The sequence below is a fragment of the Nesoenas mayeri genome (assembly GCF_963082525.1).
Source record: "Nesoenas mayeri genome assembly, chromosome: 7".
Taxonomy (NCBI): Eukaryota; Metazoa; Chordata; class Aves; order Columbiformes; family Columbidae; genus Nesoenas; species Nesoenas mayeri.
Window position 1 is genome coordinate 29,174,195 of NC_137551.1, and position 24,891 is coordinate 29,199,085.

Below are 24,891 nucleotides of genomic sequence, written 5' to 3' on the forward strand. Positions count from 1 at the left end.
ATCACTGACAGGGGTGAAAGCCAAAAGTAGCTTTGTAGCAAAACACATTTTCTTTTAGGCAAAAGAATCTCACAAAAAAAAAGAGGGGGGAGGGGAGGGAGAGAGACTTCTCTGCCACAATTCACAGCTTTTGAGATCTGGATTTTCTGTAGATACTTCTATGTCATTGCCAGTCCTGTGCTGAGAAGTAGGTACAGAATTTTAGATCCTCAAAACTGAGCAAATTTTTAACAAGTGTCTTTGATTTTTTTCTAATATATATATATATATTTATTTATTTATTTTAATGTAAGATGCAATTAAATAGTAAAAGAATGGCTGGTTTGTTTGAAAATTTTCCAGCCGAACAGTAGGGGTTGTATGAATGTCAGCCTGGGCCCAACAGAGCGGGCATTGAACCAGACCTCGTAAGAACAACTGGACCCAGTACCCGTATTATGTCCAGTACGGGAGGTTTTTTGTAGTACAAGGGCTTTAATGTTGTAATCTTAATGGCTAGAGGTAACAAACCAGTCTGAAAGGAAAGAGGAAAAAAATGAAGTCTAAAGCAATTAGAAAAATTTCTTTTGTGGATTTTAGGTACTGCCAGCCACGTTTGTGTCTTTTTACAGATGAATGAGCTGTTCTGTCACTGTAAGAATGAATTGTAATGTAACGGACTTGAACTAATTATATCCTGTAAACCTACAATAATAACAATAAAAGTTTTTTTGAAGTTCAGACATGCGTGTAGTTGGTCCAACCAGCCGAGTTGGTCAGCAGTGGAGCAACAGTGTGTCCCTCAGGGTTAACGGAATTCAGGGGTGTTTTGGGAAAAACAGTTGGGTAAGGCAAGTCCTGGGACAAAGTAACTGTGGAGCAGGAGTCACAACTGGGTACTGATTGAAGCAAGGTCCTTGCCATCTGCATTTCTAGACTGCTTCCAGTTACCAGCAGGTGCTGGAGCATGTCTGTTCTGACTCAGATGGAGAAGAGTGTAGGCTGAGGGGTCTGATCTCAAGTTCTTCATTCCTTGTGGCATTTGGACAGTGAGCTTGTGGTCTTGTGTCTTCTCATCATGCTGTTTCTTTTTTGCATCTTAAACCCTGCCATGTAGGGGGAAGGAGAGATGAGACATAATACATGGTTATATTTATAAGGGTATCTCTTCTAACCTGAACTGAGGGAAGCTGAGCTGTTCTCATATCCCCAAAATGCTGTCCCACAAGGTTTATCCTTCTGCTTCAGTGCTCCTAGTTTGCAAAGACAACAGTTCATTCTTTAGAAAAACTTAAACTCCTGTTATACTTCTACTAGACATTCCCAAACCTACACTTCCTTGAAGCAAGCCCCTTGTCTTCTCCCCAGCATCCCCAAGCTGATTGCATTTAGCAGGCTCCCCACTGGTCAGCCAGCAAATGCTGAACAAGCTCAGACTGCAGCCAAGCAGCAAATGCAAAACTTGCCTCTGTAACAAAGCCATCAGAGGTCATGGAGCTTTGCACCCGGGATGCAAATTATACGTCCCAGAATGTGATATGTTCATCTAGCATGCCAGATACCTCCTGTAAGCTCTGCACATGCAGCTGGATAATGTTGCATCCTAGAATGTGTTTTTTCCCCTAAAAAACAAACAAACAAAAACTGTAAAGAAAAAAAAAAATTACAACCCATAGCGTTTGTTTTTAAGAAGGTTGCAAGTTGTATTTCATCTCAATCCCAAATTGTATCATAATCTGTAATATACATGAAAATCATGGATGTGGATTTCTTGTATTTTATCTGCTAATGATTTCCCAGCTCCATAGGTGATATATGTCTTGTTTTTCTGTCTGAGGTTTCATATTTGGTAGCAGGGCTGTAGTGCCCCAGGATTTGATCCTCATGCTCTCCCTTGCAGCGTGCCAGCAAAACTGCTTGGGCGTCAGTGTGGGAAACTGGCTGAAAACCAATTTCCATCCTGCTGCCAGCCTGGCTCGTGGTGCGGCTGCACCGCGGAGGCTGCAGCACAAGGACCAAAAGGGCTCGTTGCAGGCAGCATGAGGGCTTGGGTGGCTGAAGCTGGTTTCAACAGGGATTTCCCCAAATATTTTATCTGGAACTTGTGCAAGGTTGTAGTTGAAAGAGTTCAGATCTTCCATGTGAGTTCACAGATGTTCCTGGATAGTAGTTGCACTGACCCAAAGGAGGGGTGGGTGAACTGTGCTACAGCATATGGACACTTTACACTGCTGATATCATGTCAAACCGTGCTCTTTAATACTGTTTGACAACTGTTGCTCCTTCGTTCTTGGCTTTTTTCCTCTGAAGAGGTGAATTATTTGCATGCCAAATACATTTGCAAACATTTTAATATTAAGTACATTATTGAACGTAGATATTTGCATGTTAAAATGTAATTTCGTAGTACGCTATCTCTTTCTACAAATCTTGGTTCTCTGTTCTTCAAACTTGAGAAAACATCCCTCTACAGTACCCGTTTGAGGAGTGGTGCTCCCAAGTGTGCTTCTGAGCCTGATTGTTTATATGAAAATTCAGATGTCTGCTTTTCTGCTTTTGATCCGGTTCTGTTTGTGTTTACAAATGCTTATCTGTTTTTTTTACATGAAATTTTAAGTGTGGCTCTCTACTAAGACATGAAAATTTTGGGTTGGTTTGTTTTATTCTGAATGTAATGAGCTTCTGTGAGAAACTTTCCATAAAATTGCACACAAGATGAAAAAAGCTAAAACTCAGCTATTTGCCGTGGGTGCAGCCGCAATCCTGTGGAACCCAATGTACAGACTTTCCTGCTGATCCCTCGGTGTCTCCAAGTGTCTCCTGAAAGTGCAGGCACCAGCCAGCGCTCGGCGGAGGTTCCTGGCAGCCTCAAAGTGGCCCGGCGCCTCCTTTGAGCTGGAGTTATGAGACGTTTCGGAAATGCGGTAGTTGAGGAATGTCTTCCTTCAAGTTGGGAGATCAGCTCTCAGCTGATGTTAAACAGAGGCCCCGTCTTCTGGGTGTGTTTGGTTGAATGTGTCAGGAAGGGCAGCTGTATGAAAACCATGGGGGAGTGATGAATGCAATGTAAAATGATATGGGACAGTTTGTTGTAAAAGATATGATGGCCATTTTGAATGTAATAATTTTTAATTGTATGCTGTTGGATTTTTTTATTTGAACTTGAGTAGAGATGGTTATACACCACCAGAGATTTTCTTGATGTTTTAAAAATATTTTTCTAGAATTTATCCTTAGTTTTCTGATTACGGTAATTATTCACTTGTTCTTCTTTCATTTTTGATGTTGTCCTTCAGAGATGAACAAGAACGTTATTTGTGTCCAGACTTGCAAGTTATATTCAATGCCTATTTTTAATGATTAATCATTCTTCCCTCTTTTTGATTTGTTCCAGCTGAAGCCTCCCATCTGCAGTGTTGAAGCATGAGTACTGATGCCAGTCAGGTGGTGATCACTACTCCTCCCTCGGCCACGATGCCTCACAAAGAGCGGTACTTCGATCGCATCAATGAGAATGACCCAGAGTATATTCGGGAGAGAAACATGTCTCCTGACCTGAGACAGGACTTCAACATGATGGAGCAAAGGAAGCGGGTCACTCAGATACTGCAGAGCCCTGTAAGTGGGATTAAGGGGGGATGAGAACAAACAAGTGTTATTTTCTGAGATTCACAATTAACTTTATAAGACTTCAAAACAAGAAACGTACATCACAGCTAGCTAGAATAATTCTGGACCATCTTGTAAGAAGAGTCACACAATAGATTATGCAGCATTTTGTTTGCATAACTTTTTGTCTGTGAACAAGCAGGTTTTATTGTGAGCTTTTTTGTCTCCTGGTGCTTTTACATTCTTATGCTTCACTGCAGTATTACAAAAATATCTGGCTGGCTGCAGGGTACTTAATTAAGCCTTAGGGGCAGGGAAGAAAGTGAAGGAGTCACCGGTCAAATAGGAACAAATTAGGGCATTACGTAGTGTTCTGCTTTCTGTGTTTGAATATTAACCTATCATTTGCATCAGGAATGCTTTAATTAACATTTTTAATTGGGTTAAATTTGTTTAAAAGCTAGACTGTGTTCTTTTCATGTCCTTGAGGGTGATCATTCCCGTACTTGGCCACATTTGCAATCATCTACTGGTTGTGTAAGTTCATTACTTGTGTAGGCTGCATATGAAATTATTGAGTCTATTGAACCACCCTCAAATTAGTTTTAATTTGTATTTTAATACATGCATTCTTTGGGTTTAACCTGATGAATACATTGGAAAGTAATGCTATTGCCTTGGGTATTTTGAAGCTGTAGGGAGTGAGTAAGAACTGCAAGGGTGAGCATTTGGGGGTGTTGGGGTGTAACATAGTGAGGATAATGGGACTGGAAAGGAGTTAAGCAGCTTTACAGACCCTTTTCTCTTCAGTTCCTCTGTAAGCTGGGGTGCTCCTTCTGTAATTTTTTTTAAGCTTTTCCATATGTAATGAGATTGCAAACAGCTGTTAGTAATCACCCTATTATAGTCATCCATGAATAACAGGATTGTTTGCTAAAGTGTTGTCCTGGAGTGCCTCTTGGATCTCTGTGTTGCTCTGAGTATAATGTGAACCTGTTGACTAAGGAATTTATTGCTTTCAAGTCCATTTGTGCAAGCTTGATTTTGCAGCCAAGCTCTTTTATAAAGAAAATGCTCTAAGGAGGTATTGCATAATGCTTTAATCATGATAATTTCATGTTAAACACTCAATTGTAAAATGTGATTGGAGTCTGCTCCTTCCTGTTAAAATATTCACATTCTGAGTAGCCAGGACTCACAGCAAAGACTAGATCTTTAGCCTAGCAGATAAAAATAAGTTAGAGAGACCTTGTTTGCATTTGTATGTGTGGTATTTTTTGGTCATTGTGATGGCAGTATTGAATCTGATGAACGTAAATATTTCTGTAACATTTTGGAGGACCTATTGCCAAGTCTGCCCAACATAATAAATGTCCCTTTGCTGCAGCCACTGTGGGTTTTTGTTGTTGTTGTTGTTGTTATAAATTTAGCATCAGCTTGCAGATTTTATGAAGGGGGATGAAGAGGTGCAAATGCTCAGTGTCGGTAACTCTTTTAACAGAATTTTGGGGGACAAAGAGCTGCTGGGCTAATGTTAGTGTCTTGCAAGAGAAGCTGAGCCCAGCACTTCTTGGAAAGTGACTGTTTGGAGCTGCCAGTAAGTTGCAAGTTCTTGTTGTGTAAGAGAACAGTTGTTCAAATCAGCCGGGGCGCTGCCGCCTGCCCGGCTCCTGGCATCTGACAGGGAGGAACGGGAACGTGGGAGCCGAGTGCCATCAGGAACCAAGAGAAGGTGTTTGAACAACCATTTCCCCTCACTTAAGTATTTCCTTTTATTGTCTGTTTTCTTGAAATAGAAAATTTAGAGGAACCCTGCTATGATTTATTGTGTGAGGCAACAAAAGTATTTTTAATACAATATCTGTGACTGTGTCCATCAAGCAAATTTCATAATTCATCATTGGGGATAGAAACTGCATTACTACTTCCAGGTTTCAGCTGGAATGTGCCATAGTGTTCTTGAGAGTCAGGACATTTACCTGAACATAATAATTGTTACAAAAGAGCCATAAAGCATTTTTCCTGTTACCAATCTGCATAACACAGGTTTGGGATTGAATTAAGGAGAATTGTGCTTAATGTTTTTGTTCTATAGCTGCAGAATTACATTGCAGTAGAAGTTTGCATAGAGCTTTGTTGTATCTCTGGTTTATTCCATTTAACAAGGTGGAAATAGTTTGAAGGTGTTTGGAAGAAGACTAAGAGAATTTATCAGACACATTTTAAAGAAGAGCTCGCTTGCTGCTAAATCTTCACCCAGTCTTAGATAAATGCATTCATATCTTCACCCAGTCTAGATATGTGCATTCAGATCAGGGAAATAGTTACTGACTCATCTTCTAGTAAATACTAGTAAGTATGAAGTGTATGTAGTAAGGATAATACCTTTCTTAAAAATACACAAGAATGTATGGACTTGAGATGAGCTTGTTTGAACATGCACTTCCTCTGAGCAAATGTTTATGGTGTAAAACTGAAGGGTCAATGACTGTCATGTATAAGGAAGGTGAGGTACTGATTTAATCTGTTTTATCAACAAGCTTTTTTCTTCATTTCTTTCTTTCAAGTAGGAAAATCTAAATCTCTTTGCAAGAAAATAATTTCAAAAATATATTTCAGGAGCCATGTTATATTTTGTGCAGTGAATGTTACTGTAGGGGCTACAGCCCTGACCAGACATCTTCAGACATCAAACTGCTGCATCTCTCTGATATGCTGTTTGATGCACACATTGATGTGCAATCTGACTGTTCCTCTCTGATGTGTGGTTTCCCTTTCCTAAATCAAATAATTTAAAAGCTACTGAAAAGCTATTCTCATTAGCTCTGATGTCTGCTAATGTCTTAGAGTCTATTCACAGTAAGTCTTAGACAAATTAATAGGAGTTTTATGACCACTGTCTGCAAAGAATGTCCTGACATCATCAATGAATTCTGAGACCTGTTTGCTTAATGGTGCGTGTGACCCATGATGGCCTGGAGAATCTGATGGGACCTGCATGTTTGTCATTCTGTGTCTGTTAGAAAGATGGAAAGGAGTTAAGATGAGCTAGGACTGAGCAGCCTGGTAGCATCCAGAGGTACTGCTGGCCAATTTTACCATAAAAGCGTTTATTTCAGTAATGTGTGCAAGTTCAGAAGGTTCAAGTACTGCATCATTATTTTTAAAGGAAAGGCGCTGCATTTATACAGTGCACTGATTTTGTTACTTTATGTTGGTTCTGAGATACTTGACCTATAATATAAATATAAATTTGAAAATATGGGGTTTTTTTAGATTTTCCACCTTAACTCTGAATTTTAAAAAGTTTTATCTTGTCATTTGCTAAAAAATCATCTATTGCCTGTTACGCAGAGTAACTACCGCTTTCAAAGAGTAACACTTATCTGTTGTAAGATCAAAACCCTTATTTCAGTTATGGTGTGGAAGTCCTCCTGGCCTTCATTTCCTTCTGGAAACAAAGCAGAAGCAAATGATGGCAAACAGAAGCTTCAAAAACACTGTTTAAAAACAATATTTTAAAAAAGCAGTGATTGTGCAGTTATGGCGTGTGAAGAGTGACCAGTCTGTTCAGCATCAAGGAGCTGGATGAACATGGAGCAGGGAGAAGCGGCCAGGGTGCTGTTGGGTGTTTCTGGGGGTGGCTGTGCTGCGTGGCTTCCAGTGAAGTGAGATGGTGCAAAACAATGATCTCAGCAGCAGGAGAGCTAACTACAGGCTTTAGCGAACAGGACTGTGTGTGTAACCTGGTGGGAAATTAGGGTCGCTCCTGGAACTGCATTGAGGAGTACCTTACACACACTTTATAGTGCTGTGTTTGCAGAAAAGCTGCAGGTCAGAGTGGAATTGGAACAGGATGCATTCTTATACATAAGATATACTGCTATTTCATTATATTATTTGATTTCGTTATATTTCATTATTTTTACTGATGTAAGGAAAAGTTGGAGTAGGCAAATTCGTGTATAAAGTGGTGAATTGAACAGCTGAAATATGTAAACGTAGAAATGCCTGACTCCTGGAATTTTAATGCCCGGTTTATGTTTTGAATTTACCAGTGAAAGTTTTGTGTGGCTTTTTGAGACCCATTGAATATGCACTTGCTATTTTTACATATGAAACGCAGCTATTTGGAGGCTGTTTGGTTTTATGCTGAGCAGTTTGCTGGCAGGATCTCCTCGGGCTTTGCTTTAATTTCATGTTGGATGTAGAGAGCACCTACCAATCCATCGAGACTCTTCAGGGTGTTTGGAGCGATCCTGGCTCAGCGCTGCCATTATCTGAGGGCACTGGTTCAGTTCTAGCCAGCTGGATTGCAAAATCAAGGTTTTTTTAATGCAGAGGTTAAAAATGTACTTCTCTCCGGTGCTGATCTTCCTTCCTGCCGGGCCCACGCACAGACGCCCCTGCCTCCCACGCTGGCTGATCTTGCCCAGAAAAGTGGGGAGATAACAGCCCTGCTTAGCAACTCCTCTGTTCAGAGCTCTGCCTTAGCATGCAGCGTGCAAGCAGATTTTTCTCCTCAAAAACAAGCAAACCCACCCACACTTCCATTTTTTTTCTTTTTTCTTTTCCTGGCTGTGTTATTTTCAAACCATCAGGACAGAGATGAAGGATGGTTTGATTTATTTTTTCCCCAGCTTTTGCAGTTGTCTGGCTTTTTTTATTGAGTGAACATTCAGTATTTTCACAACACCACTCCCTTTTGGAGCCGTTTATTTTCTTAAAATATCAAAGTCCTTTCAGTTCCTCACGTGTTTCAACTTCCACGGCTCTTTCTCCACAAGTTCAAAAGCCTTTAAGATCCTTCAGGAGTGTCACCCTTTGGCCGGGAAGGGCTCGCACAACCTGGTACCTCCCCATGGGACCTCCTTGCTGGGCAGCCTCTCGCATTTTAGGTCTTTCCTCTGGCTGTGGTCTCCTCTGACGTCTTCCTGGCTTCCTGCTGGGGAGTCATGACTCTCCTTTCATCCAGTGGCTTTTTTAATCGCATTCTTTTGTCATATGACCTGTGCAGCATTTTGTTCACCATGGGAGATGAGCTCAACTTGGCACATCATTTAAGACACATCAGAAAACGTCCCTTAAAGATCCCATCTGAGCCGTGACAATATCCTGCTGAGCCTGGGACAGATGGGGGGCCGGGCAAGTTCAGTGTTTTAAGTGAAGGGAATTGTGTGCTCAGGGTAATGCTGTGTTAGTTCAAGGCCATTCACTAGATCTCTATGAGAAACCAAGAAATCCTGTTCCCTAAACTCTGTTTCTGTGGTGGTGATGGTGCAAGGTCAATTCACATCCATGTTCTGACACATCAGCACTGCAAATACAATTGGGAGTTGTGCTGTTCACTGCTTTCTTACATTAAAAAATGAAAGTTACCATTAACTCCTCTCTTATTTCCATATTGCTGCTTTTCATTGAGTTTAAACGGCGGTTTTCATTAGATATACATGCCAACAGTTTCCAAAATGACTTCCCTCCTCACACCTATGTTTCTAATCTTTCTACTGGTTGGTGAACTGCTTGGGTTTTTGTCATTTTGGGGGTGTCTGTGGATCCTGTTGTACTTCTGGCACCATCTTCTTTGGATTATTCAAATCATTGAACAATCAGACCCATCCTCCTTTGCCTGATGACTTTCCTATGGTCCTACCTGTATTTGAAGCTATTAATTGTAAATAACACTCTGGGTTAATTCTGTAAGAAATTGATAGAGGGATATAAAATAAAAAGCATTGTTAAGAAATCTACTGTTTTTCTTTCATTTGCTAGTCTTGTAAATTCTGTCCAACAAAGGCATCAAGTTGAGCTGGTGAGAGCAGGGAGAGGGGTTTCCATTACAGTACAAGTAGTGAATAACAATTAAAGGTCTTAATTAGCTGTATTAATTTATGAGTTTTCATGTGTTTTTTGTTTTAGTGTGTTTTTCACTTTGTGGTTTTGTTTTTTGGTTGTGCGTGAGTTTTTTTGGGGGGTGTTTTTGTGTGGTTTTTGTATTGGTTGGTTGGTTGTTTTCATTGGCTGTTAAATAATCCTTTGGTTTAGTAAATCTCTTAACAGTGGCTGGAAAATCCTACAAAGTCATGGCTGATGACTTTCCCCTCCGGCTGCGAGATCTCTGCCCGTTGTCTGGCCTGGTGCATCGCCACCCCACGTGTTCCCACCACCTCTATACCTGCGTTTACTGAAAAAACAGTTAATCATGCTCGGAAACATGTCAGACCCCATGACAAGCTGAAATTTGATTTCTTCTTCCTGACCCAGGCCACCCATCGTGGCAGCAGTTGCGCGAACCTGGGGATCGCTGGGGCTTGGGGAGCTGGCTGTGCTGAAGATGGGCTTTGCAAATGAGCTCAGTGCTTCAGGTTTTGCTCTAATCATAGGGTATTTCTGGGCTGCTTATCGCAGGAATAAACACGCTGCTCCGTTTGAGGAGGGAAGTCAGTGAGTACCAGGTTAGAGGAGCTGGAAAAACCAGCGCGGACTGAGCTCTGTCAATGGAGTCACTGGATCCAGCCCAGGCACCCACACGTTTCACTGCAGGTGAAGAGATTATGATGACTTTACCTGCTTCCCCATATTTATTACTGAGCCTGTTTCTTTCTGTCTTAAGACAGTAGCCCACTCCCTTTTTTTCTTGTAGCTTTAACAAACAGTTTTTGTGACTCTTATCTTTTCCCCGCCAGCCTTAAGTCGCTGGCGGTTTTTTTGTGGCCAACTCCACCCTTTTCCACTTAGGGCACCGGTTGTTTGTATCTGAACTCCAGTCTTGAAACAGCCTGTGACGAGGCCATATCGGCTGTTTCGGTGAAGTTCTTCCTCTCTGTGAGCAGCTGCGTTTACAGCACGGGAGTTAAAATTGACATCTCTTCGCTCTCAAGAACAAAATTCCAGTTAAGTTTTGTAGCTTTTCTTCAGTGGTGGTGATATGGCTTAGAGACTCTGGGTGGGCACATTTACATGTACATAAGTTGAATTAGAACCTTGTTAAAAATGGATATATAAACTGTTTAAGAATGGGCAAAAGTGAAAATGGATGAAGGGGTTTCCTGTATTATTGTGCAGCTTTGAGGTTAACAGCAGAGCTGCTATTAAATGGAGGGACCTGACATGTCTTTTCTAGCTACTTTCCTGGAGGCTGACCTATCAGTTTGGACCTTGATGTAATTAGCCCTGATGTGAGCACATGCTTTCTCCTCTTGAAGGTTTGGAATGGTGTGGAGTATTCATAGATAACCTGTATGTCATTATTTGCTCTGTTTACAGTGAATTTTTTTTCTTATTATTTTATTTCTACTTCTTTTGTGTGGAAAAGGACTACATGGGGAAATCGATGGTCAACAAACAAGAAGCAGCATAGAAAGATAGTCAAAATACTTATGAGCCTGCATTATTCTTAACATCCTCAGAGAGCTGCCTACCAAAATGAAGAGATTAATACTAAATTTTTCTCAACATTATTATTCTCTGCTATATATAGATGTGTATTCATGTAAAATAGGTTATTTTAGCAAGTTGGTTATTCTAGCTTTTCTGCGTACGTTGTCTAAAAAATACCAGTTGTCAACTGGCATATATGGATATTGCTTTGATTCTTAAAACCCCCAATTTACCCTGTCACCTCACACTTACGTTGTCCTGAAAGAAAATGGAAGTAAATGAGTCAGAACTGAGGCTTGTAACTTCACTGTTGATTTTCAGAGAGCCCTTGCAGGTCTAAGTTGAAAGATTTTTGCATCTAAACTGTTTGAATTTATGATGCGTGTTTAGAAAATGATTGCACATATTTCTGGAGAAGTAATTTTATGATATTAGAAAGACCTTGACCTAATCATGTAACTAGTGACTGTATCAAGAAAAACTGCATCTATGGTATCTGTTCTGCATGCTGCAGTACCATGTAAGGCTGTCCAGGCTGGTGTAGAAGAGCTGGATGGAGTTTTAGAAACAGGCTGAGCTGCCCTGCATATTTGTACTGGTGAGTTGTGGGGATGTTCATGTCTGAGTGCCAGGTAGTGGAGCAGCATTCAGAAGGTGGGTGAGAGGGCAGCAGAGCAGATGGACACAGCCCTCTCAGGGCAGCCCGGTCAGCAGCTGTGGCAGGCTTGGAAGTGCAGGGGATGCTGAGGTCTGTGGTCTGTGCAAAACCATGTTTTCATCTGGTGTAACATGATGTGGTTCAATTCACTGCAGTTTTGAAGAGAACACCCTCAACTGGTGGTAGTGGAAGGGAAGTTTGCAGACTGCTGCATACTGAGATCAGGAAGATGTACCAGGGGAGGTTTAAGTTGGACATTAGGAAAAGGTTCTTCACCCAGAGGGTGCTGGAGCACTGGAACAGGCTCCCCAGAGAGGTGTCACGGCCCCAAGCCTGACAGTGTTCAAGAGGAGACTGGACAACACACTCAGACACACAGTGTGAACTGTGCAGTTCACACTCCAGGGACAGGAGTTGGACTCAATGATTCTTGTGGGTCTCTTCCAACTCAGGACATTCTATTCTACCAAGCTGTTTGCATCACTGACTCTCTGCTGCCAGGCAAATAAAAGCTCTACTCAGCATTCTCCTAGTTGTGCATCTTGTCTGAAGTGTTGCTTTGCGTCCTTTTCAATAGCTGTCCTGGGCTCAGCTTTCATGGCATTCAGTGGGATGCTCGCGATGCTGTTCCAGCACAAACAAAGAGGGACACTGGTGCTTGGCTGGGCAGGTGAACTCACTGAAGACAGGAGGATGCTTGTGCAAAGAATTGATTCTCAGCTCTGGTGGGTGGGTGATCCAGGTGGCAGCACCAGTAGCGCCAGTGCAGGCACAGGTGGGATGTCCGAGCCCAGATGTGGTTCAGCGGGGCTCATGGGCAGCACGGGCAGCTGTGAGGCACTGTGCTCCTTGCTTTGGGACTCAGTATCCCACTGTGAAACATCCCTGCTCTTATTGTATCATCTTACGTCTAAAACCCACAAGTACCCAAAGAGCTATTTAAATCCCAGAGCTGAAACTTTATTGAGCAATGCTGAGCCTACAGATGAATAACATAATTTTTCATTCATCTGACAGTACAGTTTTTCCTTTGTCAGCATTTTCTTGTCAAATACTACATCTGAAATTACTAGTGACCTTTCTGCTTGAAAAAGATCTGCTCTTGTGCTAGACCAGAGTGTTTGTTGTCTTTTTGAAAACATCTCTCTCAGGCATCACTTTTACTTGGTCACTTGTGGTCAGTTGCAGTGTAATGCCATGTATATGTTACAGTCTTGTGAATGAAAGCAAAACCACACCACTTGGATACCAGGCTACATTAGTTTTTCAGAAGCAGATCTCAAAATCAGAGCCCTTCATGGTAGTGGTTTTACAGAAGTACTGCACAGCAGAAGTTCCAATAAATATCATTAGTGTAATGGCTAATATTTAAGGTAAATTGTTCTCCAGAAGAAGGTGGTGCCCTTCATATGAGCCCATCGGGAATTATCAGAAACAGAGGAAGGTTGTATTAGCACATGTGAGATGGTTATCTAAGGACATACATATCCAAGTTTAAAGGTCTGTAGCAGTGAACAAAAGGTATTGAAATGTTCATAAATATGCATGGAGGAATGTGTGTGAGTCATGTGCGTGACACGCTGAAGGCGCAGTCTGCTAGAAAACATTTACTCATTGGCATGTGGATAAATTGAATATTTTACACACTTCATCCATATCCTCACCTCTGCTTTACAGCTCATCCCAAACCTCCCTATTTTCTACTTGCCCTGGCTTTTACCTATCTTCTGTTATTTCTGAAATTATTTTCAAGGAAAGCTGCTTGTTCAGTTTAACAAAATCATTGATACAACACTAAATCCTCATTTGTAGTAGTCTTAGCAAGTGTATAATATACTACTGTTAGCGTCAGAGAGCAAAACTGAGCTCAGAAGAATGAAAGTAGCATTATCAGAAAGAAGAATTAAAAATGCAGTAAGAAATTTTTAAAAATCTGCCAAATATTGCCTAAAATATATTGTACTACCTTTTTATACTGCTGTAGAAGTAACATTACTCATACAAGTTTTAAAAAAAGTTTGAACATGACTAAGAGCTTATTGTGAATGTTTTTTGCAGATCTTTTTTATAGTCCTTGTTGAATTGAAGTGAGAGTGATTTACTATAATACAGATAACTGTTTTTCTCCATCTCCTCTCAAGCAAATACTTCCATAAATTTCATGAATTCTATCTTCCATGTAGCCCCCAGGAGACCACAAATGCACCATTTCCTTCTATAAGGGTTGTAAACAAGAGTGGAAGCGCATTTCAGCTTTGCTGAATGTGAAATGGCAGAGCTTTCTTCCAGGGGGCCTCTTGCAGGAATATTTCAGAAGTAACTGAATATTTTGGAATGACAAACTGAAAATAAGTGTTCGTACAGCTTATTGATGAACTATATTGGCCAGTCATTGTCTCTTCAGTCTTAATAGATCCCAGTAACAGAAGGAGAAAGTGCCATAAAACTGTAGCCATATGGTGAACCACTAGCAGAAAAGTCAGCTGGCACTGGGATGGATGGTGCTTGAAAGTCTGTTTTATGTGTTTTGGGGATTTTTAGGGGGGCATAAAAAGCCTTTTGTAATGTGAGGGGTATGATACACAAAGCACTGAGGAAGTACCTCTGTTATTTTACAATTTATACGCTTTCAGGCAGGTTGGTAGAAAATAAAGGTTCGACCTTGGCTCCTTTCTCTATGCGCTGTGAGTTGTTTGACCACCAAAATTATTTCTTCTAGTTATGTCTTCAACAGGGAATTGGATAAATCACATGCATCTGAATTTCATTGAAAACCACTTTGGTTGTAGTGAGAGATGCTCAGATTCAGGAACTAAGCAGCCTCAAGGATTTAAACTGGGCTGTCATGGGTGACGCTGAATCATCTGTTTCCTGTTTTTTCAGATTGTGGTTTTCTGTGTATCCCTTTCCTTACTCTGAGCTTCGACACTGTGTTCAAACACTCAGTGCTGCACTTGAGTTTTCACTAAGAGTTGTGATTTGAGTATGGAAGAAGCTACTTACTGCCCAGTGCTCTGCAAATGGGGCTCTGGGACTCTCAAAATGAATGTCCCAAATTGGTGGAAGCGTCTGACCTCAGCCTGCTCACTACTGTTCTGTGGAAGTGATGACAGGGCCCTGCTGCACCTTAAAGGCGTATTTTGGGGATTACTAAGTTAATGCTTGTGAAGCAGTTGGATTTACAGTAATTATCTGCCTTGAGAAAATCTTGTCAGCTAAATAATAGTTGTCATCTCAATAGAATATGAGTCGCATGAAAAAAAAAATGCACAGGGCCACACACTGAGCCATGAGAAGAGTAAAAAATATTGAATTTCTTTTCTAGTGAGATCTAGCCACTGTGTGCCAAATGAGGCATGGAGACAGCTGTAGTACACTTAAGGATTATTATCTCTGTGCAAAAGGGGCAAAGAAATATCCTCTGGGTGTCTGACTTCCAGCAGTCCGGGCTTGTGGCCACATGCAGGTTCCAGACTGGGGACAGTGCTGGTTATTTTGTTGGTACAGGTGGCACCCACATGGCCATTGAGACACATGAGGTCTTGGTGACGATGGCCATCCTCAGAGATAAGTCAGACTGAAGGCAGTGGGTTCCACAGTCATCTGCTGATAGATGAAGGATCAAAGTCAGGATGCTTTCTCCAACCACTTGCTGTTTTCCACAAATCCTTGTTTGCCTTTCTGGCAATTGTTTCCACATAATTACCTCGCATCAGTTTTCCTTACGGGCTCCCAGTGCTGATCTCCCTCCCATACCTCCACTTCTTTTATCTCAGTCAGGTTCCTTTCCTCACTCTGTTCCCTGTTTCTTCTTTCCTTTTCCCCATCTGCTCCATTCCCCTGCTGCATAGATCTTACCTACAGCAGCTGCTAATGAGAAAAACCTAATTTTGCCCATGTATCTTCCAAAATATGGAGGCTGGTAAGAGGTGATTGATCTCTTTGGGGGATGTTGTGTGCATAGTCTCATTTGCACAGAAAGATCCATGTAACAGATACTGCAGTCAGTCCACGTGAATATTTAGAGGCTTTACTTATGGAAATCTGGCAAGTCTCAGGTACACACAATCCTGTCAAAATTACCCTAAGGAAGAGCAATGGTGCCTGAAAGCTTGGAAATTAAAGTGTACTTGTTGATGCTCAGCTGTCCAACTGAGAGGCCATATCAAGTAGAGTCTTGAGGAGGTTTTTTGGGGGGTCTGGTAGCACTCTCTTTTAGAGTCCAAACTGTTGATGGACAGACTATGTCATGAGGTTGGTGCATTTTACTCAACAAAGTGGGTGTTTTGGAGGACTGAATTAAAATTCAATGAAGAAATTGCACTTGCCATACAGAACTCTTTTCTTTTTAAATTGAGAGCAAGTACTCTGCTAAGGAAGGCAAACTGAAAGGAGAAATTACACACTGGGAATAGCCCAGAGCTATAATAGGAGTCAGCTGTGTGGTAAAGACACCAAATGTCTTTCTGGAATGAACCAGCAAGAACGTTTGCAATACACCTCAGCTCATGTTGTATGCAGCTTTGCAAACTGCTCATTCAGACAAAAGCTGGAAGGTGCTGCCAAGAAATGATGAGAGAGTTAGAAAACGTAACCTCTAAAGCTGCTACTCCTGCATTTATACGGTCCTAAAATTACAGTCCTTAAAATTACATTCGGTCCTTTGAAGGCAACCACGAGGCTGATTGTGGCCCACAGTGAAAATGAGTTTGACACCCCTGCTCTAAAGAAAGTTTGAAGGAACAGAATTTACTTAATCTAGAAATGGCAAGATAGCAGTAGTCCTAGGACAGGCGTTTGTTGTGGATAGTGGTTCATCTGTCCGTCATCTAGAAGGAACAGGCTTTGTCCGCAGTGTATAGTACACCAAGTTTGATACTGTGAAAAAGGACAGTTTATCTTTTGGGGTGTGGACATTTTATGCAGGTGAAGAGGAAAGCATTTTTTCCTTTGATTTGTTTTTTATTTTGTTGTTGTTTCTTTGTTTGTTTTGTTTTTTGCTTTGGGAGAAGGAAAGAAATAGAGAGGAGATGACATCCCAGTGTTCTTTTGAGTTTTTGCGTGTCTGTGATACTACTTGAGCATGGATGAGCTCCAGTTTTCCAGTTGTTTATAACTTTATCACATTTAGATGGATTTTCAGAATTAAAAAATATCTAGCACTAAAAGCAACACATTGTGATTGAATTTCGAATACCTCTTCCAAAATATGGAGGTTATTGATAAAAATGGGGTTTTGTTATTATTTACAAAAAAAATACACTTCATCTTGTTTTGTTCTGGGAACTAGTTAACCCTCTGTGACCAAACTCCTTCCTCCTGCCCCCCAAATTGCCAATATTTAGCACACAAAGTTTAGGTCAGATAATTAAAGTTTGGCAAAGTTATAAGCAGCTAAAAACAAGGTCTGAGGCGAAGTACAGTATAACATTAACAACAGGTGAAGCTACCATCCCCACTTACAGTAATCTTATTTCTGTCAAAGCCAGGTTTCCTTGATTCTCAAATGTTTCTACAGGCTTTTAGAGAAGATCTGGAATGCCTTATTCAAGAACAGATGAAGAAGGGCAATAACCCCACTGGACTGCTTGCATTACAGCAGATTGCTGAATACATTACAGCAAGCTCTTTTGCAGGTTTTTCCTCATCTCCACTCAGTAAGTGAATTATGCATATAATTGCACTTTTTCCTCTTTCTTTTATTATCACCAGGCCTCAGGCTGGGATCTCCCCTTTCTTTGAATAAAAGTTCTGTCAGAGCGTGATTCAGCTGTGAAGTAGAACAGATGGTGACCTTAACTTTCCTTTTTAGGCTTCTTTCTTTTGAATTCTTTGATTTATATAATCATATCGAAAATGTTTGGAGTCTTCACACTCAGTTATTGTAGAATTTGCCTATAGAAGTTTAACTGAGGTAGGAAACAAAAAAAATGCTGCACCCTGTTACTATTAGCACTTTAACATGAGCATAAAACAAGATGTGAAATACATGACAATTTAAATTATTTTTCTACTCTTGCATATAAATTATTATTTTTAAAAAGGAGTGGGTGGATAGTTCCACAAACAGCTCCCACAGTTAAAAACAGCTTGTAGTATGCACTCTAGTCATAAAGATGTCACGAGGATCTTTCAATTAACACCCAAGTTCTTCTTTCCAAGTTGTGAAGCACTGAAATGTTAAAGTCGACGTGAGTCCTGTGGGTGGACATCATATGGGAGCTCACAAGCCTGAAGTACAGTGGCAGCTGTCAGTATTCAGCACCTTTTGAGAACTGGTCCCAAAATGGCTTTTCATAGTTCATTTAACAAAATGAGTGGAAGAGAAAAACAGAGAGCCCAGATACTCTTATCTCTGTGTCTCTGGCTGGTTATTGAGGCTGCAGGTCCCACTGCTGTCTCTGCTGCATTTGCTCGGAGACTCGGACAGGGTGACTAATCTCAAAGTACAGACTCTTTCTGCTGAAAACCAAAATCACTTTTACTTCTTCTGGTCTTAACTTTCATGTAAGCAAAGGCTGTAGCACTCGAAGGCATATTGTGCATTCGTGAAGGGGAGAAGCATATGTTTGTGTAGTTGCAAGTCAAAAGAGATAAACTGATCTTTGTGCCTTCTCTGTGAAGAGGTGGTCTCTCCAGCAGTTTGAGAACTCTTGCACTAATTGTAACTTCTTCATTAGGACTAAATTAGAGTGCTCAGACTGAGACATCTCTTCAAATAGTTATACTGGTGTTGGAATTCCAGCAGGAATGTGTTCTCCTGTAATTTTCAAACATGTTAAAATAACTTAATCAGTGGCAAATGTCTTAAGCGCAGTTCCAGTCCTATATAGGATCTTGAATCAGGAGAAAGCTCAAAATCCAAGTGGTACTCCAAAGGAAGCCTGTATTTCACCTCTCTTGTGTTTGAAAGAGAGATGAAGACTTAAATTCTGAGTATGGTTCTTACTGTCTTAATGTAACGGAGGTTTCAGTAAAGATCTTAGAAATTCCAGCAGTGCAGTTCCAGTCTAAGAATTGCTGGTACTGCTGTGCTAACAATTTAAATACACTACTTCTGGCAGATCATGATATAGCTAGAAGTTATTTAGTTTTCTGAATGGCCATCATCTTTTTTTTATATGTTTTTCAGGCCATGGAATGATTACACCCATCAACGATCTACCTGGGATAGATACCTCCTCGTTTGTTAAGGGAGAAAAACTTACTCGTTGCAAGTTAGCCAGCTTATATAGGTTGGCCGACTTATTTGGGTGGGCACATTTGCCAAATGCCTATATTTCAGTAAGTATTTTAGAGAACTAAAAACTTTATTTGGAATCTTACCTATTCATTCAAATTAATTTTCCCCCTGATTGATATAAATTCAAAAATAGATCAGTAATCCATTTTTTTTCCTCCTTTCCAGGTAAGAGTGAGCAAAGAACATGACCATATTCTAATCATTCCAAGAGGTCTGTCCTTTTCTGAAGCTTCAGCTTCTAATTTGGTACGTGATTCACCTGCTGTAATAACCAGCAAGGCTAAATCCGTTTGTGGCTGCTGAAATGGACTTCTAAACTATAATCATGCTAGGTTTTGGTTTTTATTGTTTACCCGCCAGATGAAAAGCTGATTAACTATTTAGAGATTTGGACATTAGCATCCTTTATCCTCAGCATTTCTTTTTGGGTTTAGCTTTGCTTTCTGTTGCGTTGCCTTCAGCTTCAACGTGGAGCAGCAAAGTTTTGTTTTCCTGTCTGGTGCAGCTCATCAAATAACCTCAGTGTAACAGCAACCTCCTATAACCTGACAATATGGTAATACATATGAAATGACTCTGTAGGAGTAGTGTTAGTAGAATCTGCTCTTATCTTTGTAAGCAGGGAAATAAAGTTGAATAATCTTCCCCAGGCTCAACAAAGGAGTTGGGTGAAGTTACAGATTGGCATTTAGGCAACGGTAGCTGCTAAATCACTCATCTTTTGGTGCAGAACCTGCCATATGTTCTTCATGTCAGTATGATTCTGTATAGAAACTACCTCCAGTTGGAAGGGCTAGCGCATCGAGACTGATAGCATTACACCAGCAAACACAGAACCAAAATACAAACATGAGAACAAGACCTGATATGCCCCTGCTGTTGTTTTTTGTTGATCCTGGAATTATTATTTTAATGTTCCTGTGAAACTGAAAATTCCCTATGCATTTAGTTTTCTTACAGGAAATTTTTCAGAGGCTGTTTTTTCTTCATATTTAAAATGTAAGAAATGTTAACAAAATTGATTTTTGAAAGTAAAAAAAAAATAAAAAGGTCAGCTAGACCAAAGAGGAATGAATATATGTTGCATCAGGGTCTTGTCTTTACTTTCTCCACACCTGGGCTTCCAACAACTATCAAGGATGTGGGTAGCAGGGGGGCTGATTGACACACAGATTCCTGTCTGTTCTCCTACTTTTTTTCGTGCTCCGAGCCCTAAATATGGGGAAGGAAATTTGGTACCAAGAAAGAAAGGGAGGGTGGTTTGTAGATAATGGCAGTTCTTACAAACATTTTGAATATGGTTCCTTTGTTTAACTTTTCCAGGTTAAAGTAAACATCCTAGGAGATGTCGTTGACCAGGGAAGCACAGCTCTAAGTATTGACAATGCAGGATTCAGTCCACATGTGGCCATCTACTCTACACGCCCTGATGTCAGATGTGTAATACACATACACACCCCTGCAACGGCAGCTGTAAGTCTTCCTTCTGGCATTAAAAGAAAACAGGTTTGCCTTATGAGCTTAGAGCACATTTCTGAATCTGAATCACTGCTCATGCCAGTTTTATTTTGGTTTTTAACTGGTAAAGAAAGGTGTGAGGTTAACAAATAAGCAGAGAAAGAGGGCTGGGCCACTGCACTAAAATGGGTAGGAATAACCTGAAGCTCGCCTAAGATTGTGCTCAGGTTGAGGAGGCTGTAAAGTACATAATTTACTGGGGCTTCATTTATAGCATTTTAGACGATATAGCGTGCTGTATACATTGTCGTTTGCATTATGCGACTCCATTTTTAAGTGGCTTAGTATTAGTAGTTACATTCAGTTTGGATTTGCCTCACTATTAAAAAGTCATAGTTGATATAGAAGTAAATAATGGTCTATATAACAATAATAAAAGTGCAAGGAGAAATGAAAGAATTGGTCTGAGATAAATAGATAACTTAATACTATTTTATGTATAAATGCAAATATATTAATTCCTTAACTACAGACAAAAAAAAAAAAAGGAATGGATAACTGCTTTTATACTAGATTTTTGTAGTTGTAAATGTGGGAAAGAAGGAAAAACCACTAAGTAAGCTTATGCTGAGAATTAAACATGGGTAAAATTCACAAAAATTAACACAGTTGGGATAATTTGTCTTTTTTTATAATGAATCTGAAAAAGAAAAAGGTATTGCTTCTAAGCTTTCACTATGGAGACTTTGTCTGTCTACTAGCAAAGATACAAAGTACATCCTGCTAAGGCCTGTGTGTTTGAGATGTGGGGTTTAAGAGTTTTATTTTTTCCTAATTATCAGTACTCGATTTTCATGAAACAGGTTTCATCTATGAAGTGTGGCATCCTTCCCATATCACAGGAGGCACTGATTCTGGGGGATGTTGCTTATTACAACTACCAGGGATCTCTTGATGAACAGGAAGAGAGAATTCAGCTTCAGAAAGTTCTTGGGCCCAGTTGCAAGGTATTCAACCTCATTCACGCACTTCATAAACAATTTTCATGTACTGCTCCAGTTTCTACCATTTAACAGTAGTGTCTTCATTTACTAGGTATTAGTCTTGAGAAACCATGGTGTGGTGGCACTGGGAGAGACACTGGAAGAAGCATTCCACTATATTTTTAATGTTCAACTGGCCTGTGAAACACAGGTGAGAGTTTTATCTGTATTTAATTTCAAATATTAATGCTGCTGAGTTATAGATTACATCCCAGATGGGAAGAACTCTAATATTACAAAATATTCAAAGTTGTGGGATGCAGTAATCATATGCTAGTTCAAAGTCAGAGAAACTGGAATAATCAGGAAAGCATAGAAGGAACAGCACAAATACTGTATCACTCGTCCTAGAATGAGTGTCAGTGTTGTTACACTCCAAAGGGTACAGGTTTTGCTCCATGCTGTGGAGAGTGAGCTTCAGGCAGGGAATCTGTCAGACAGTAGATTCAGTGGTACTTGCTGCACGTGAAAGTGTGACTCAAACAAGCTGGATGTCAAGAGATCTTATCAAAGCTGAATGTTGTGACAAGGAAAGATGCTTCTATCTATGATCACAAAGATTCGTAAAACCAAATAAACAAAAGATCTTTGGAGCAATGGTGGAGGGTAGGGGACTTAAACATACCTTAACTCCCCAAATCACTTGTTTCAGTTTTGTCTTAACTTTAATTAGGTGTCTAGGTATTATTTATAACTTGTGGCAAAAGACTCCTGAAAGTGTCCTCACCTTCCATAACTCTTAAGCCCACACCCAGAAACTTCATCACTTTGCTCTTATTTGTTCACCCAGTCATCCTGTCCTCCCATGTGGGCATTTGGTAATGCAAATGTCAGTCTCCCTCTTCTTTCCTTTGCTTCCTTACCCTGCCATTCATTTTGCGTTCAATCACTCGTTTGTTTTGAAATGGATTTAAAAGCATAATATTTTTAGTCGTGTGATGCAGAAAGACCTTTTTAAGGTACTCTGATAGCTAGTGTTTGAGTCTATTCCTTTAAAAGTGCAGTTGTTAGCAGACATTATCACCCTTTCAATAACATCACTTGCTATATATTTTAATACATTTTCGCATAGTAGAAAACTAGCCTGAGAAATAACTGCAGCATGTGTTAGTTCCTCCTGTCAAATCCGAAAGCTTTTCCATGAATGTAATACTCATTGCTGTCTGTAGGTTCATGCATTAGCTGGAGCAGGTGGGATAGACAATCTCCTGCTGCTGGATCTGCAGAAGTTCAAGCCTTCCACACACGCCGTGGCAGCGACTGGAGGAGGTGGAGTTAATATGGCTTTGCAACACAAATGGAAAGTTGGGGAGCAAGAATTTGAAGCGCTCATGCGGATGCTGGACAACCTGGTGAGAGCACGTCGATGGCCTTGTCCATATGGTGTTTGTAAGCTTCTGAGAGTGTAGGATTATCTTCTGTAAACCAAATTATTTTTTCTGATTTCTTTGTGAGTGTGAAAATGAAGGCAAAGTAAATTTTATTGTATGTGAAATCTCTTCTGCTTGGTTTAGTTTCTATTATGTCACTTTATCTGACAATAGTATGCTGTCTTGAAAAGAATTTATAATGTTTTGAATTTAAATTTTGTCCAGCCCATCTCACAAACATATTTGCTTTTTATAGTAGCTTAGTAGTAAAAATGTATGTTAACCACCACGTAGTAAATTGACATACCAGATTCCCTCTGTATTTTGTTATTAACTCTAATATTAGGAAATAAGGTGATGATTTATTATTTGTCTGAAATGTCTGATTCACTGCAGTGTGAATTCTGGAACAGCCTTTAATACAAATAGTGACGAAGCGGGGAGTGTCATGGTCTAGGATGTGCCATTGTGCAAGGCAGATAGAAATGTGCTCATGCAAGCTGCTGAGGTCATAACCTGAGCAAGGGGGTCATTTGATGGCCACGTGTTCATGAAGATGAGAGGAAGGTGAAGTGTGAGTGGGGTCCTGCCCAGCTGCTGCTATGCTGTATTTTAAATGTGTCTCTTGAATGTTAATAGTATGAAAGAATGATGGACAACACCAGTAGCCTGTTCTCTGAAGAGCTCAGTGTACCTGCTTAAAGCATATAGAGCAGCACAAAACTTCCATGACTACTTTGGATAGATTTTTCTGATTTTAAAATGGTTTTTTTTTGGTGTTTTTTTTTTAATCTATTTTTTTCCTTTTCCATAGGGGTATAGAACTGGCTATGCCTATAGGCAACCATTAGTCAGAGAAAAACCCAGACATAAGAGTGACGTTGAGATCCCAGCCACTGTGACTGCCTTTTCCTTTGAAGATGATACAGTCCCACTTTCCCCCCTGAAATTCCTGGCGCAGAAGCAACAGAGGGAAAAGACAAGGTGGCTGAACTCTCCAAACACATACTTGAAAGTTAATGTGCCTGAGGAGTCCTGGAACGGGGAAACCAGTCCTAGGACTAAGATCACGGTAGGTAGATACTTTAGACGGTTGCTTAGTTTTTGCACTACTTGGAAGTAAATTATGCACAGTTTATATGAGGACTACCAAAGAAGTTTATCAAACAAATAAAAACAGGCTTTGGGGAGACTTAGTGATATCAGTACTAAGGGCCTCCTTTGTTCAGAAAAAAGAGGGATTGACTGTTTGGAAGAGTTTATGATAAATTTTCACAATGATTTCTGTTTTGTTACTAGCCCTTCTGATGCCTGAAGTAGAAAACAGTTTTTCTACCATATCGTTTTGTGCTATTAATTACCCACCAAACATAGTAAGGTTTTTAATAACCCATAGGTTGTTCTCTTCTCTACACCAGGGAAACACAAGCTGGGGTGTATTAGAAGGGGGGTGGTTAGTAGGTCCAGAGAGGTTCTCCTTCCCCTCTACTCTGCCCTGGTGAGGCCACACCTGGAATATTGTGTCCAGTTCTGGACCCCTCAGTTCCAGAAGGACAGGGAACTGCTGGAGAGGGTCCAGTGCAGGGCAACAAAGATGATTAAGGGAGTGGAGCATCTCCCTTATGCGGAAAGGCTGAGAGAGCTGGGGCTCTTTAGTTTGGAGAAGAGGAGACTGAGGGGTGACCTTATTAATGTTTACAAATATATAAAGGGTGAGTGTCATGAGGATGGAGCCAGGCTCTTCTCGGTGACAACCAATGGTAGGTCAAGGGACAGTGGGTACAAACCGGAACACAAGAGATTCCACTTAAATTTGAGAAGAAACTTCTTCTCAACAAGGGTAACAGAGCACCGGAATAGGCTGCCCAGGGGGGTTGTGGAGTCTCCTTCTCTGGAGACATTCAAAACCACCTGGACACCTTCCTATGTAACCTCATCTGAGTGTTCCTGCTCTGGCGGGGGGATTGGACTGAATGATCTTTTGAGGTCCCTTCCAATCCCTAACATTCTGTGATTCTGTGAATGAATCTCAAACTGCCCCTTTCCTCTTTGGGAGCCTACTGAAAACAGACTTTAAAGAGTCTGTTCATGCCACTACTCTTAGTGATGATCAAGATTTTTTTTTCCTCCTCATTCAACTCACCAAGATGT

At 40.6% G+C, this 24,891-nt stretch overlaps 1 protein-coding gene across 3 annotated transcripts in view; it reads left to right on the forward strand.

The window, feature by feature from the left end:
- The window catches only part of ADD3 (adducin 3), a 98,693-nt gene that overhangs the window by 67,086 nt on the left and 6,716 nt on the right, over positions 1-24,891 (forward strand). For 2 of the 3 annotated variants that reach the window (XM_080347417.1, XM_080347416.1), the window contains exons 3-11: positions 3,374-3,597; positions 17,145-17,283; positions 18,759-18,910; positions 19,035-19,115; positions 20,193-20,342; positions 21,191-21,334; positions 21,423-21,521; positions 22,540-22,722; positions 23,555-23,812. In XM_080347417.1, the coding sequence (XP_080203543.1) occupies positions 3,403-3,597; positions 17,145-17,283; positions 18,759-18,910; positions 19,035-19,115; positions 20,193-20,342; positions 21,191-21,334; positions 21,423-21,521; positions 22,540-22,722; positions 23,555-23,812 (1,401 nt within the window). In that variant the 5' untranslated portion in view covers positions 3,374-3,402. Of the gene's footprint in view, positions 1-3,373; positions 3,598-10,374; positions 10,482-17,144; positions 17,284-18,758; positions 18,911-19,034; positions 19,116-20,192; positions 20,343-21,190; positions 21,335-21,422; positions 21,522-22,539; positions 22,723-23,554; positions 23,813-24,891 lie in introns of those variants that run through there. The other variant, XM_080347418.1, reaches the window with a different exon arrangement.